The sequence below is a fragment of the Pholcus phalangioides genome, unplaced genomic scaffold (genome assembly GCF_987345545.1).
Source record: "Pholcus phalangioides strain wild (caught in Gottingen) unplaced genomic scaffold, Ppha-v1.0 ptg000024l_1, whole genome shotgun sequence".
Classification (NCBI taxonomy): Eukaryota; Metazoa; Arthropoda; class Arachnida; order Araneae; family Pholcidae; genus Pholcus; species Pholcus phalangioides.
The window spans coordinates 23787007-23802807 of NW_028301616.1; the positions used below are offsets into that span (position 1 = coordinate 23787007).

Genomic DNA, 15801 nt, shown 5'->3' on the forward strand with positions numbered 1-15801 from the left:
TAACTCTAATTCTGGAATTATTTCTTTAACTCTAATTCTGGAATTATTTCTTTTGCTCTAATCCTGGAATTATTTCTTTTGCTCTAATCCTGGAATTATTTCTTCTGCTCTGATCCTGGAATTATTTCTTTTGCTCTAATCCTGGAATTAGTTCTTTCACTAATTCTGGAATTTTTCTTCCATAAATTTCGAATTTTCATCGAAATTCTGTAATTATTTCTTCCATTCCCTTTTCTTACTTTCAATTCGTCGATCCTAAGTTTTTATTTATAATTAATAATTTTATTGATAATTTCTTTCATTAGTTCCTAATTTTTTCTTAGTTTCGGGATCATTTCTTTTTTAAATTTTAATTCAATCGAAAATCTTTTTTTATCAATTTTAAATTTTCATTAATTTTTTTTTAAATTTATATTTGTTGTGGGAATATTTTTTATTTTGATATTTTTCAGAAATTCTGTGATGTTTGAATTTTTTGATGGTTTTCCCCCCACCCCTTCCCGATTTTAGGACGCCGGCCAAGAGGCCCATCGCTCCTGGCAGCACTATTAATTTCACACCGGAGCCCGCGTCTGATAAGGGCGGCCCTGACTCACCGCCGCAGTCCGATTTCCGCATTGGGCCATTGTCATTAGCGAATGGGGCATTTACCCAGTGACAATTGATTTTGTGGCTCCAAAATATAATCAACATAACATAGTATATCCACCGACTAAGGCTGCGCTCATAGTGGAGCGAAGAAGTACTATGTCCAGGAATTGCGACTAGGGATAAAAAAATGCATAGCGGGTGGAGGAAGAGATGTCCGCTGTGTAACAAAACAATGCAATTGTTTTCCTCACTTGTCTCTATCTCTATTATACTCTGCCTAACCTCTTGGTCGCCTCACTGTGCACGGCCTAACCAAACATCTTTGATCCTAATCGCAGAGGTTTTTCTAATTTCTGCTTTGTCCAGGACATTAGGGGCGAGTCAAGGGAAAATCTCCACCCACGTAGGACCTATTTTTGACGCCCCTTGCCCACATTTGTTGTTTTTTGTTTTTGAGCAACAATGCTTTTTTTTTAACATTTTAACTCAATTTTCTCGTTGTTAAAATCTTTCTTAAAACCGCAATAATCTGAAATATTGACCCCATACAAAAATTACGTCTTGAAACCAGTCCATCTAAACCAAGTGGGGAAAACGATGGAATCTTTCCCTAGGGGCGGATTCGTGTACTTCTACGACAGTTTTCTTGATTCTGTTACTAAATTATTTAATTTTCTTCGTTATCATCAACAGTTTTAGTCACAGTAAAATAATACTTAATTTTATTCCTCTGTACAATCAAGCTTCAGCAAAATAAATACATCACATTTCAACGATTGGCGCAATACCCCCGTCCCAGACAAGACACCTTCAGCTAGTGGTTCTCAAAATGTGCGTCGCGGCTCATTGGGGCGTCATCAACCTTTGCCATGGTGACAATGATGTAAGCATGTCCAGTGCTTTGAAATGGTTAGTTTTCAGGCTACTCTGGGAAGCCGCGGATCAACGTTTTTATGCCGAGAGAGCTGCGATGGCAAACGTTTGAGAACCACTGCCTTAAGCTCTTGACGTCTCAGCCGTTCACGTAATCCTCGTATCTGTCGACTTCATCTTCGTCCCAGTATCTCCTGCCCAGGACATTTCTGGCAGACATTTCGTAGTTCCAACTCTCCTTCGGTGTCCGCCAGTCTTTCCCGTATTCGGCTTTCAATACTGGTTCAGGATCGCAGGGCACCAACACCCGATACGTCAAGAAGTCGGTTGAGCACAGATCAAACTTTGGGTAGATGTATCTGCATGAAGAACGAAACTGTAAACAAAACAGGAATATGTGGAAAACAAAAAAAAGACAGATCATATTAGCATTGATACAGAATGCCTTAATATTGAATTTACCACATTTTGAACTGTCTAGAGCCGTATTTATTCATCAGAAAGCTGCGGAACTTTGAGGATATTCAAACGAAGGGCTTGGGGTAGATTTTCTTCACCCCCCTTCAGAGACAGGAAATCTCCACCAGCTAAAGCTAGCTGGCGTTGTCTCTACTGTGGAATCACCATACGTATTTCGCATTTTGCTAAGAGCAACCAATGCCACAAACGGTTTATTCCGCTTTCGGTGATGCCAATCCAGCTATAGAACCGGCTCTGTCTCCATAGGAGAAGACAAGTTCGTTATCCAGATGGATGTGGGCTAGGTCGGAATGGGGTGAAGGTATTTATGATAAGGGACGTAGCCGTTTTGCGGATTATTCTGCACTAGGCGATGAGAGAACAATAAAAATTCACTGCTTATTCCGTTTTCGGTCATAAACTGGACGATACAAATCAGAGGATTATCCCGCTTGTGCCTGAAAATGGACTAAGGAGAGGTTAAACGGTAAATTTGGCGCATCTTTGGCACCAATTCTGATCCGGTGCCTTGGGCACAAAAACCTGCTTGCTCTCCTTAAGTAGCGGTCCTGCCTAGAGCCGATACCTAATCTTCCATGCTTTCAAGTTCACTTGAGAATGCGTTGAAGTCACGCGTTCTCATAGAAATGCGTAAGAGGCTTTTGTTGCATACCCCTAGAAATGCGTTCATGCATAACCTTTGGGTGGAAAGCCTGCGCATTCCTAGAAATGGGTACGTGGGTGACTCCATGTCTTCAGATCTCTCTGTCATTATTAGAAACTAACTTATCTCTGGAATACGTAGGAGGTTTGCTTACTCGCTAGATCTGTGTATACCTACCTAGAAAATATGCCTAGGATGCTTGCATTAATGGGGGGGGGGGGAGTGGATGTGCTTATAGCAATCCCTGGTAAAGATAGAGATAGACGACTTTTTCTTAGTTCAATATATCAAGAAAACAGATATTTGCTGGATTTTATGCCGAGGTAAACTCGAAAGAAAAGTCATCTGGTCCGGAATGCAAAGGGGCCTGGGTTCGAGTTTAGGCGGACACCAGATGACTTTTCTTTCCGAGTTCATCTAAGCATAAAATCCAGGGAATATCTGTTTCCTTGATAATCTATGGTAAGCTTATGTATCCACTCGTACGTCTATTGTGCCCCGTTACTAATATTCGAGCCTGTGGCTCCTCTGGAAGGATCCCATCAGATTGTCATCAAGGTCCGTCCCCCAGGCACCGAAATCGACGTCATGAGTGAAAGGAATCAAACCGCATTCGCGATGCCAACCTGATATTCAAACAAAAAAAAAAAATCATCGAATTTATTTCACTTAACCTATTTTCAAATATGACAAAATATATAGGCCTACATTAATAGTACAGTAAACCAGGGCTGAACAAATCTCCAAATATTTACATGCCCTACTTAAAATAATACATACCCGAATCGATATTTCACATACTAACGTTGGGTTCATGGTTGAAACAAATATTTGCCCGTTCAAAATTCTTGCATGTCGGGCGATAGATTTGTCCAGTCCTGCTGTAAACGCAATGATCAGGGCTGGACAAATGTCCGAAAATTTGCATGTGCGGTCGGGCATGTAATTTATAAACATAGATGCCCATATCAGTTTAATAATTAATTTAATTAATCATTTTAACATGCCCGAAAAATATTGTAACTGGATTTATATTTGATTTCATTCATTTATATTATTTATTTATTTATATTTTTTTATTTATAAGACAACCATAATATTCTTTATGGGCATTGTATAATATTTTATCATGTGTATATAGTGTTTATAATTTTTGTTAATTGCATTTTAATTGGGTTGCTGTATTTTTGAAATATATGGTCATCTTTTTCTCATCCACCTCGTTGGGCATTTTGCCTGTTGTGGCGTTGTATTTGTATTTTCTCCATTACTTAACTCTTTATTTTGTTCTTCTACCGTTGCTGATTACACTTTCACGTCAATTTTAGGGGGACGTACGGTAGACTTAACATGAGTCCGGAACGACAGATCTAGAGAAATAAATAGCTACTAACTTGAAGGAATATCCGAAGCCAGGTCGGTGAGCCCCAACGTGGAAGTGAGTCGACGTGTTGCTTCCATACACGAAAAACAGATCCACGTTCAACCACTGATACCGAAGCCAGAACTCCATGTCTTCCGATCTCTGTGTCAGAGAAAGAGGAAATCGGTGTAAATGGAAGATTCACCCATATTATACTGAAGAAACAGCTCCAGTGAAGTAAAAAATGTAAAAAAAGAATTAAGATATTGTTCGAAAATTCAAATACTAGGAACATTAGGGGGTTTAAAAAAGTTAATAATTTCTATGAGCCTGAATCCTGATCAAGAATGGAATGATATTAGGTTCCTTTATTAGTTTTGGAACATCAGCAGGCCTATTCACTACTATTTAGGGCCGTATTCACCGACATGGTTTAAACCTGTAGTTACAATTTTTGGATAAGAGATCAACATAGATTGGTTAAAACCTTGAATTTAACTAATCCGTGTCGATCTCTTATCAAAAAATTGTGACTATAGCTTAAACCATGTCGGTGAATACCGCCCTTAACCGTACATATACCTCATACACATTCCTATACGGAATTTCTAACGAATCGGTACATGCCGGAACATGTGTGTGTGTGTATACACACATGTGCATGGCCCTAAAGCATTTATGCTGCCTGAGTTACTTTATATTTGTTTGGTATTCTTGCTTGCTTGTGCTGTGCCATCTGTTTTCCATATTTTCAAGTGAAGATGGTGTGAAGTCAGTCGAATCCAACCATTACCTCCTAGATACCTCCTCTAGGAGGTACTGACCCAACCCTTTAAACTTATTCGGACTGTCCTGGAACGTGCAAACGGATCATCTGCCGGTTAGAAAACACCTGCTACCCGTGGAGGTAGTACGCCGTCGCCTAAGCAGATAGAAAGAGAGATGAGCCATAGGATGGGATGGTTGTGCGACCAATGTAGTCTGCATCAGAGTTTTGGATAAAATGCGCATATATTTTTATTTAAAATTAAAAATCATTTAGTTAAAGGAGATATTTGTTTCATCATTTACAACCACTTCTTCATTACGTTACAATGGTTAATTCTTGAATTTTCATGTTATGCAAGCATTGGCGTACGCAAGGGTTCTAACTCCCCCCCCCCCGAAGCCGAGATTATAGTGTTATTTTGCAGGAAAAAAACGTAACCCCACCCCCCCTGAGAAGAAAAAATATTGAAAACCCCCCTTGAGAAAATTCTGCGTACGCCTATGTATACAAGTATCATGTTGATGACCTGTTTGTCTATCCCTCGGCTAATGCATTAATTACCTTGCCGAGGGCGTATCGCATGCTGAGCCTGTGACTTCTCTGGAAGGATCCCATCAGATTGTCATCAAGGTCCGTTCCCCAGGCACCGAAATCGACGTCATGAGTGAAAGGAATCAAACCGCATTCGCGATGCCAACCTGATATTCAAACAAAAAAAAAAAATCATCGAATTTGTTTCACTTAACCTATTTTCAAATATGATAAAATATATAGGCCTACATTAATAGTACAGTAAACCAGGGCTGAACAAATCTCCAAATATTTACATGCCCTACTTAAAATAATACATACCCGAATCGATATTTCACATACAAACGTTGGGTTCGTGGTTGAAACAAATATTTGCCCGTTCAAAATTCTTGCATGTCGGGCGATAGATTTGTCCAGCCCTGCTGTAACGCAATGATCAGGGCTGGACAAATCTCCGAAAATTTGCATGCGCGGTCGGGCATGTAATTTATAAACATAGATGCCCGAATCAATATTTTAACATGCCCGAAAAATATTGTAACTGGATTTATACTTGATTTCATACTTTATTTTAATATATACTTCGTTATTATAAATACTAAGGGTAAAGTTGCGATCCGCAACAAAGCCATCTATGAAAATTCGTGAAAATAAAACGGTTGGTGGTTGTGCAGAAAACCAATGTACAGAATAAAAAATGAACAACATGTGGCATAGAACTAAATTTTTATTTTTATTTTTATGCTGCACACCGATGTAAATTTCATATGCCAAAATACCAGCTACTGTTTTTTTACGCGTTTACTAAAAGTTATTTTAGCTTTAAACACAAAAACATATTAATCGATATTTTGGCGCATGAAATTTACACTGGTATCCAGCATAAAAACAAATAATATATGGAATCATAACATATTTTGTTCGTTTTCATGCTACATACCGGTTTGAAACCAACAACTTACTTTACTTAGAAAATTATAACAGATAGTTTCCTTTCTATTTGACAGGTGGCAGCAGAATTCACAAAGAGATCACAAATTTTTCTCCCATATTTTATAATGGTCATAATATTGCAAACTAAGAAAAGCCTTTCCTCTTCTTCTGTGAATACTATCACGAACGAAAGTGTTTAAATGCATTGTTATTTTTTACATGCCCGCGTCGGGCATGGCCGGTCGAAATTTTACATTCCTCGGGCATGTCGGGCAATAGATTTATCCAGCCCTGATATAACAATCTCTTAAGATCAATGGACATAATATTTGAGATCCGTTTTGGCGTCACTAGAGAATGAAACATGGACTCGCCTAACAGCGTGCCGCAAGCCAGCCAGAACCGGGTCATGGAAGGGTCCAAAAGGCTCTTCAGCTCCTGGATTACAGATTGGGTCGTTTCGATGAACAGAGAAAGAGGCCTCTTGCCCTTCTTGGTTTTCGTGGCCAAAGTTTTACTCGTCTTCTTCTGCTGCTGCTGCTGGAGACGAGAACTGCTGTTTCCACAGGGTACATACCTCGCAGTCTCCAGCTGGAACAGGAACGCGGGTATATCTAGAGGCACGTAGACGTTTCGCATGTTCGCAAGACCATAACGAATCATCTGGAACCTTTAAAGAAGATACAAATACCAATACAAATACAAGGCCACAACAGGTGAAATTCCCAACGAGGTGGCTGAAAGAAAGATGCCCATTACAAATATGGATGTCATATATTTCAAAAATACAGCAACCGAATTAAAAATGCAATTAAAAAAACTAAAAACAATATATTTATATATATACATTATAAAATATTATACAATGCCCATATAGAATATTTATGGCACCGGCCCTGGGACAGTAGGCGGTAGGTATTCTACCTCTTATGCTTCAAATATCCCTCCACGGCAATGTTTGGAGACTCTCCATTGCATACCCCTAGAAATGCGTAAGAGACTCTCCATTGCATACCCCTAGAAATGGGTAAGAGACTCTCCCTTGCATACCCCTAGAAATGGGTAAGAGACTCTCCCTTGCATACCCCTAGAAATGGGTAAGAGACTCTCCCTGGCATACCCCTAGAAATGCGCAAGAGACTCTCCCTTGCATACCCAATAGAAACACCTAAGAGACTCTCGTTCAGAAATGCATACTCTTTCTTCCCCTTAGAAATGCGTACAAGGTTTTTCTATACTCAGACATGCTTGCATGTCTCTAGAAATGAGTAGGAGACTTGCATGTCTCTAGAAATGAGTAGGAGACTTGCATGTCTCTAGAAATGAGTAGGAGACTTGCATCTCTGAAAATGCGCAGGAGTATTATGAATCTTTAGAAATGCGTAGGAAACTTATGCATCCCGAGAATTGCGTAAGAGCCTTATGAATCCCTAGAAATGAGTAAAAATGCTTTCATATCCCCAGAAATGCACAGAAGACGTACATTTGCAAACCCCTGGAAATACGCACGAGACTAGTTTATCCCCGTATATGCATAGGACGTTTGTGTCTCCTGAGAAATGCGTATGAGTTTTCACTCACTCCCCCCCCCCTCCCCGCTTCCTAGACTCGAAAAGCCCTTACAAGACTTGCGTAGGGCCTACCCGCTTTGCGCACCACCAGAAATGTTTGATCACTCACCTGTCAAGCATGGCATCCGTTCGACCAAACACGAAACGTCTGAACTTGACGTCCCCAGTTAACGAATCACCGTCGAGTTTCCAGCTCCATAAGTATTTCTCCGTTTCTCTGAATATCACGACATGGAGCAGGACACTCGACTTACGGTAGATGATGTGAGACAGAACGTTTTTCTGGTTCGTCATGATTGTACCACCCGTTTCTGGGGCACGAGACTTGGGCTTGAGGATCCATCTCCTGAATCCGTACCGTTCCAGCTTTTTATTTATGGCATCCTATACATGGAATAAAATAAAACATGGCAAGCAAGGGAAAGAGTACAATGTTGTGTGTGATATTTTTCTCTAGTGGAAAACTGATTAGTAGAACTCGGATTATATGCAAATGCATAAGCGTATATGCAATTGCGTATTTTAGCATTTTTCATAGTTAGTGTGTGTATATAAATGCATAAAATTGCCGAAATTGTAGAAAAATTTCATAATTTTAGCATTTTTTTCTATTGATGGCATTGCACTAACGTTTGCAAGATTATTTTTATCTTCCAATTCTTAAAATTTAAAAACAACTTTCTTTAATTTTTTCAAGAAAATATTTTGCCATTGAGGGCCTATATTTCATTTTAGTTAATTTTAGGCCTATATTTAGGAACTTTCGATTTCTTAGACATTTTTTTAAATTCATTTTTTAAGCACTTTTAAATATAATATATTTTTTAGCATTTTTGTATATTTTTGCACTTCTAAATTGAATGAATGCGTCATACTTTTTGTTTATAACTTCATATTTTTCTTTTCCTCTTTCCTTAGGCCATACTTCGATACAGTCGATTCCAATTTTAACGAATAACGTTATAGCGAAAATCTCGTGTTTCAACGAAACTTTTCTAATCTGCCGGATAAGTTTACACACATAGGAACCATGTAAAAATCTAGAATTCTTTCATAACGAAATTTAATTATTACGAAGTGATTTCTCCGGTCTCTTTGGAGTTCGTTATAACGGGATTCGACTGTACATGTTTTTGATATTTTTCTTTTTGTGCATGTTTATAATTTTTAGGGAGACTTCAGCATTTTTAAATGCATATATTTTTTCATTCCACGCACATTTTTCAAAATATACGTATAAAGTCCTTTAGGGAATATTGAAGGATTTTTAAGGCATATTTTTCATTTCATGTACAGTCAAACCTCGTTAATGAGTCACTCTTGGGAGAGCAAAAATATGACTTGATAAGCGGAGTGACTCGTTAAACGGAGTAAGCCATAGTTCTACCAATTCCTGCATGAAGATAATTGGGACTTCCAAAAAGTGATCCGGTAAACGGAGTGACGTATTAACCAGGTGATGCACTAACGAGGTTTGACTGTATATTCCGGTATTTTTGTGAATGCATATTTTCACAATTTTCTCTTTTTTTCGGCGCTTTCAAATTATTTCATTTTTTTTAATTTTTGCGTAAATTTTTCATTTTTTGTGTGTCATACTTCGGCATTATTAGAAGTATTCATTTGCTTTCATTTTCCGCAGTATTTTTTATTTCATGGCACATTTCGCCATAAATCAAGTAAGATTCATCTTTATTTTTGATGCATGTTTCACGTTTATCAATGATATTTTGGCACTTCTCAGTGCATATTTTGGCACATTTTAGTGCATCGGTTTGTAATCCGAGCTCTACTAATTAGACTTACGTCAATTAGTTTATCGACGTCCTCTTCGTATACGGCCAACGTCAGAATATTTTCTCCGCCGATGAAACGTCCCACGTTGAAGCGTTTGCTCTGGAGTAGATCATGTTTCGATGGGACCATATTCCATAGGAAATACGGCTCGATGATGCAGAAGTTCAGGCGTTCCTCCACGATCTTTGCGAAAAGGCGCAGGGTGCGATGTTTTACGGCGGTATGGCTCGCCGTTTGCTTCACAAATTGCGAGTTTCTGCTCTGTCTCGGTGCCTGAAACATGACAAAAACACACGACGGAATGAACGAGAGGCAGCTGGAATTATATACAGTAGAACCTCCATTATCCGAACACATCGGGAGCGAAGGGTGTTCGGGAAAAGTGAAAAGTTCTGAAAATCGATTTCGAAACTAATTCAGTGACGTAAAGGAATAAATTGAATTTAAGATGAATTCGTCAGACGAAAAAAAAAAAGATGACAGCTAAATCTGCTCCCATTCATACGTTCGTTTGCTTGTCAACTACGTACATACACTGTACCCAGATCTGCTCCCTACTTACATCTATAGCTCACAGGTACGGTATGTACAATTGTTTAGAAGTGAATTATTGTAAAATAGAGCGAAACTGTCGAGTTGGGACAAAAGAGGATTCAACATTTATGTTCCAAGAAAATACCAACTATTTAGCATCATTGACTATAGAAAACTGAAAATGAGTTAGGATGAAAAGGTGTTCGGTTGACCGAGTTGTTCGGAAAATTGATGTTCAGATAAACGAGGTTCTACTGTATAACGAGACACCCTTTCCCAGTCCGGTACCGTCCCGCAAATCTGGCTATGATTCTATAAGTGAGATAAATTGTAATTGAGTGACTTCTTTTCTGATGCCAATAGTAGCACGGAAAATTATGATTAGAGGTTTGACTAATTTTTGATTTTTAATTGGTGACCAAATTCCTTTTGAATTTTCGTATTTCTTTCAAAATTTCGATTATTTAAAAAAGAATAAAAAATATAAATTTTCGATATTTTTTATGCAAATAACTCAATCTATTTTCTGAAAAATTTTTCCAGTGATAAACATTTTTGGTGTATACAAAATTTTGTGCGTGGGATTCGGGCATCTATTAAGTTACATGACCTGTCAGGCATGCAACTTAAAATAGGAGAGAAGTCCCCCCCCCCCCCCCCGGAAATGTTAGAAAATTACTGATTTCCTTGGAATAACATGGGGTTCCAAATCTGTTGCACTACCCCTTTGCTCCCTCCCCCTCCCCCTTCAAGAATACTAAATACTAGTCGGACCCCCTCGAAAATAAATTTCTGGTTAGGGGCCGTTCAAGTATTACGTCATCATCGATGGGGGGGGGGGGGAAGGGGGTTTTCCGATTTTCTGACTTTTGATGACAAGGGGGGAGGTAGGGTTGGGTAATGCTTACGTCATCAACCTCCCTTTATGAAAATATGAATTGGATTCAGAGGGGCAGAGCTGATGACGAAATTTTTGTGACAGGGGGGGGGGGGGGGGGTCAGCGTTTTGCTGACAAGGGGGGGGGGGTAAAAAATGGCTAAAACTTTGCTTACGTAATACTTGAACGGCCCCTTACGGCTCTGATGTACATTAGGCATTACATTCAAGATATAAAACCGTGAAAAAAAGACAGAGGGAGACAAGCTTACCGTTGGCATTTTTCGTACGGCTGTCGCAATGAACGCCAGAACAGTGGCAACGAAAAACAATGTCAGTAGCACTCTACGGCGTTGTCCTAACTTTATCATCAGTATTCTTTAGCACCAGGGAAGAAATTACATGTATTCAGTACCACGAGAAGCGCTGCACGAGATCCACTCATCGAATAACACTGAATACATGAAGATTAATTTCATGAAAATAGCCTATATAAATGGAAATAATCGCACAACCATGTCCGACAGAAATTACACGATGGCGTTCATCTAAACCTGAATAATTGAAGTGAAAAAAAAAAAAAATCTATTATGTTTTTAATGCTGATAAGAATTCTGGAGAAACAATATGATGGTTCTTTCTCTTTTTTTTTTTTTGCTCTTACGCTATCAGCGTCCCTGATAAGAGATATTCATACGTCAACAGGTGGAAAAATAAGAAAAATCCGACAGGAGATTCAAAACTCTCGCAACACTAGTTTTAACAAACTTTTCAGACTATGAAGACATTTCTTCACAACATGGTGGTCCCACGGGCAAAAGCTATTTATATTCTGGGCCCGTCCCAGGGCCACCCTTACCAGACTCGAGGCCTCTCTACTGGCTCTGGTGTTTCTTTAGAATTACGTATTTCTTTCATTGATTTTGTACTTTCATCCAATTACAAAAATTTTTTTTTTTAATTTCTGGATAATTTCTTTCATTAATTTTCAGTTACATCTCGCATTGATCTTCAATTATTTATCGCATTAGTTTCAGTTACATAATTTCATTAATTTTCAGATATATCTTTCATTAATTTTTAATTACAGTGATAGCTCGGCTAACGAAGGTAATTCGTTCCGGAATCACGTTCATTTGCTTGAAAGGCAATTCTCCATACATTTCTATGTAAAATCGTTTAATTCGTTTTAAGAACTGCCCAAAATTCCTTAGTAATTTTCATAAAACACAAAGGCCTAATACATAGGGGTCATTCAAGTATTACATCAGCATCGACGGAGGAGGGGGTTTCCGATTTGCAGACTTTTGATGACAAGGGGGTTGGATGATGCTTACGTCATCAACCAACCTTTACAAAAATATGAAATATTCTATAAATAGTATCTCACTCGGTGCGGCAAAAACGAAAAAAAAACCTTTCGCAAGTGTTTGTGGGCACCTGAACTAATTTATTCTCCCTAATAATAAGTTCCCTACAGATCCATTTAAGTGATCTCTAAATGTTTGGCGGATCCTTCAAGTGCTCTGGATATGTGTCCGGGCCGCTTAAGTGCTCTGCAACTATGCCATGCATCACTCAAATGATCTCTAAATGAGCCACGGATCGCTTAAGTGTTCTGGAACTGTATCGCGGGTTACTTAAGTGATCTGTGAATGTGCCACGGGCCTACTTCAGTGATCTGAAAATGCACCATGGGCCGCTTAAATGTTCAGGAATTGTGCCACAGGTCATTTAAGCGATCAGTAAATGTGCTGCTTAGTTCATTTTCACAAAATTAGGTTTGAGGAGCAGGCCACATCAGATAACCTTCAGGGCCACAATTGGTCCGCGGGCCAAGGGTTTACCATATATGTTTTAAAGGGTGGATCACAATGAATTTCTTAAAAAGAAATTTTGAGTTCTTGACCTTCAAATAGCATTGAAATTAACAAATTAACAGAAATTGATTATAAGATTATGTGATTATACATATAAAGGTATTTTCTTTCGAAATTTTAATTCTTTTTAAAAATAGTTTTTACAATAAAAAAATAAATTTTCGTCTGAGTGGGGGGGGGGACGGGACACGCACGAGTTCCCCTATGCCCCACCTCTCGCGTACGTCTCTGATCGCACCAAGGAGGTAGGTGACAGTGCTGACGAAATTTTGTTGACAAGGGGAAGGGGGTCATAAATGGCTAAAAATTTGCTGACGTAATACTTAGACAGCCCCATAGTGCGGCGACCAAGAGGTATGGCAGTGAATAATAGAGTCTAGAGACGAAAAAAAATTGTATTGTTTGTTCTACACCGCACATACTCGAGAAGAGAGAGGCCACTCAACGAGATGCGCGACTTGAACAAACCTGTTTGTTTTCACCTCTATCTGCTGATTTTCGCTATCTGCTGCTTGTCCGTGTTCCCCTCCCTTTTTTTTTTCTTTCCTTCTTCTGCGGAAGGGGATCATCATCATTATTACACATTCACATTTCAGAACCCCTCCGGCCGCATTTTCTCTATCCTTCTCCTCGTTTAGTATATGCGCGGACATCTCTTTCTCCACCCATACGCATTTTTTTCTTCCCAGTCGCAATTCTTGTAACTTGTACCTCTTCGCTCCTTTATGAGCGCAGTCTAAAATCAGTGTAAAGAAAGGCAAATACCAATCGAATTCTGAGGCAAATAACTTTGAAATTGGATGAAAGTTTAAAGCAACCATCTTCAACCTGCTGCTCGCGAGCACTAAGAGTGCTCAGTGCTCAATTCCGATTTCGTGCTCGCGAGCACTTGATCAACGCTTCAATTAAACACCCTGTAAAAATTGCATTTAAAGATTGCAATATATTATGTAGATTTCAGACATATAAGCATGTCAAAGTTGCAGTAAGGGGTGCTCTGCGCTTCATGGTGGGCTAACGCAGTGCTTGCGACTCGATGAAGGTTGAAGACCCACCTGGTTTAAAGGAAGATGAGATATGGAAAATCTTTTTATTTTTCACCCGCTATGCATTCGGGTTAGTGAGCAAGTGCCGTCATAACGTATGGTCTCCCCCCTGGCAAAGCCCAGGGCCTCAAGAGAAAAGGGGAGCCTCACGAAAATGAGAACCAGTAGGAATTTCCGAGAGTTTGCCAGATAGGGTGTTAGACGTATTGTCTGGGGAGGCATGATGATAAAAATACAAATGATATGATGATATCAATTCATATATGCGCATATATATTAGGAACGGTGTGCATTCTTTCATGCCCACCGTAACTCCGCCCATGAGGTAGAGCTTCAAAAAATCACTTGGGTCCGAGGGGGCCCCCATGGATACTCTTTAGACGGCCTTGTTAGTGAGCCATAGTGAAAATACAGTGCGTGAAATGGGGTGCTATGTGATGTAATCAGCTTATTTTTCTCTCACACACATGCAGATGCATAAGTTCCTATATTGTTCAGACTGTTCAGTTTTTGCTTGATGTATTTGAAAAACGATTTTGAGGGAAAAATAAATTAATCTGGCTCGAGTGACATTTGACATTTGGCTGACTCATTGGATTCATTTCGGATTAGCACGAAAATTTTTCTCGCGAAACAGCTTGTATTCATTCCAGAGCATGCATTTATATCAACGGAAATGCTCGTTAGCCGAGGCAGAAAAACGTTAAAAAATTATCGTTGGCCGAAAAATTCGTAAGCCGAGGCGTTCGTTAGCCGAATTTATATATATACTGTATATAAAAAATAGCCGACTATTTTCTTTCTCATTTTATTTTTCACTTCAATTATTTCTCTTAGTTTTCACTTACAATGTTTCTCACATTGCTTTTCATTTATATCTTTCATTGATTTTCAATTATGGAATTCTTTCAAATTTACATTAATTTGAAATTTTCATTAGTTCTGGATTCTTTCGTTAGTTTGAAATTTTCATTAGTTTAAAATTTCAATTGCTTTAAAGTTTTCATTAATTTCTATTTTTCATTAATTTCTATTTTTCATTAATTTCTATTTTTCATTAATTTCTATTTTTCATTAGTTTCAATTTTTTATCAGTTTAAAATTTTAATTATTTTTAAATTTTCATTTGTTCTGGAATTCTTTGATTAGTTTAAAGTTTACAATTAGTTTTGCAATTCTTTCATTAGTTCTGCGGGGAATTCTTTAGTTAGTTTTCAAATTTTTCACTAGCTCTGGCTTCTTTCATTAGTTTCAGTTTTTCAAGTTCAAAATTTTAATGAGTTCAAAGTTCTCACTAGTTTAAATTTTCCATTCGTTCTCTGGAATTCTTTAATTAGTTTCATATACGGTCCCCCTAGTAAAATTAATTATACTGTATCTAAAATGGGCACGTTATTTGAATTAAACACACTCGATTTTTAGATTTGAAAGTTTATTTGCATAACCAACGGTTCAAAAGACAAAGGGGGTGTCCAAAAAAAAGAAAACTTTTCTCCCTGTAATACTGTAATTTCGTACGTGTAAATAAGTTTTCAGTAGATCCCGCTTGCAACGTTTCTCGAAAAAAACGGGATGTAAAAACGTTGTAGGTGGGAAAACGCTTTAACGAAAAATCTCGAAACCAGTAATTACTTAATAATACTTAGTTATTTAAAATTATAACTTGAAATTAAATCTGTCTATTTAATTAAATCTAGGAATTAGTAAGAGTTCGGAAAACGAAATTAAGTCATAATAAGCGGAAAAACGTTGTAAGTGGGAACGTTATAAGTGGGATCCACTGTAATTTAACCTTTGGAATAATCATTCCCCTAGCATGGCGTTTGTGTGTTTTACTTATGCAATAGTTTCAGAAATTTGCTCTTACCCCTCCTCCCGTTTTATTATTCTTGTGTTTATAGTCAGTCGATGGA

General features: G+C 38.3%; 1 protein-coding gene across 2 annotated transcripts; it reads right to left on the minus strand.

Moving 5' to 3' along the window:
• Positions 1-1288: 1288 nt before the first annotated feature.
• Positions 1289-11531, minus strand: LOC149069038 (ribitol-5-phosphate transferase FKTN-like). 2 transcript variants are annotated; one of them, XM_089250959.1, is made up of 7 exons: positions 11235-11531; positions 9561-9824; positions 7864-8138; positions 6558-6853; positions 5281-5417; positions 3982-4112; positions 1289-1823 (listed from the first exon to the last, which is right to left on the minus strand). In XM_089250959.1, exons 1-7 carry the CDS (start codon positions 11331-11333, stop codon positions 1604-1606), a joined length of 1422 nt encoding a protein of 473 aa, XP_089107085.1. In that variant the 5' UTR covers positions 11334-11531; the 3' UTR covers positions 1289-1603. The 2 variants fall into 2 exon arrangements, with proteins under 2 accessions (XP_089107085.1, XP_089107086.1); XM_089250960.1 differs by having other exon boundaries at positions 1298-1840.
• Positions 11532-15801: the final 4270 nt, after the last annotated feature.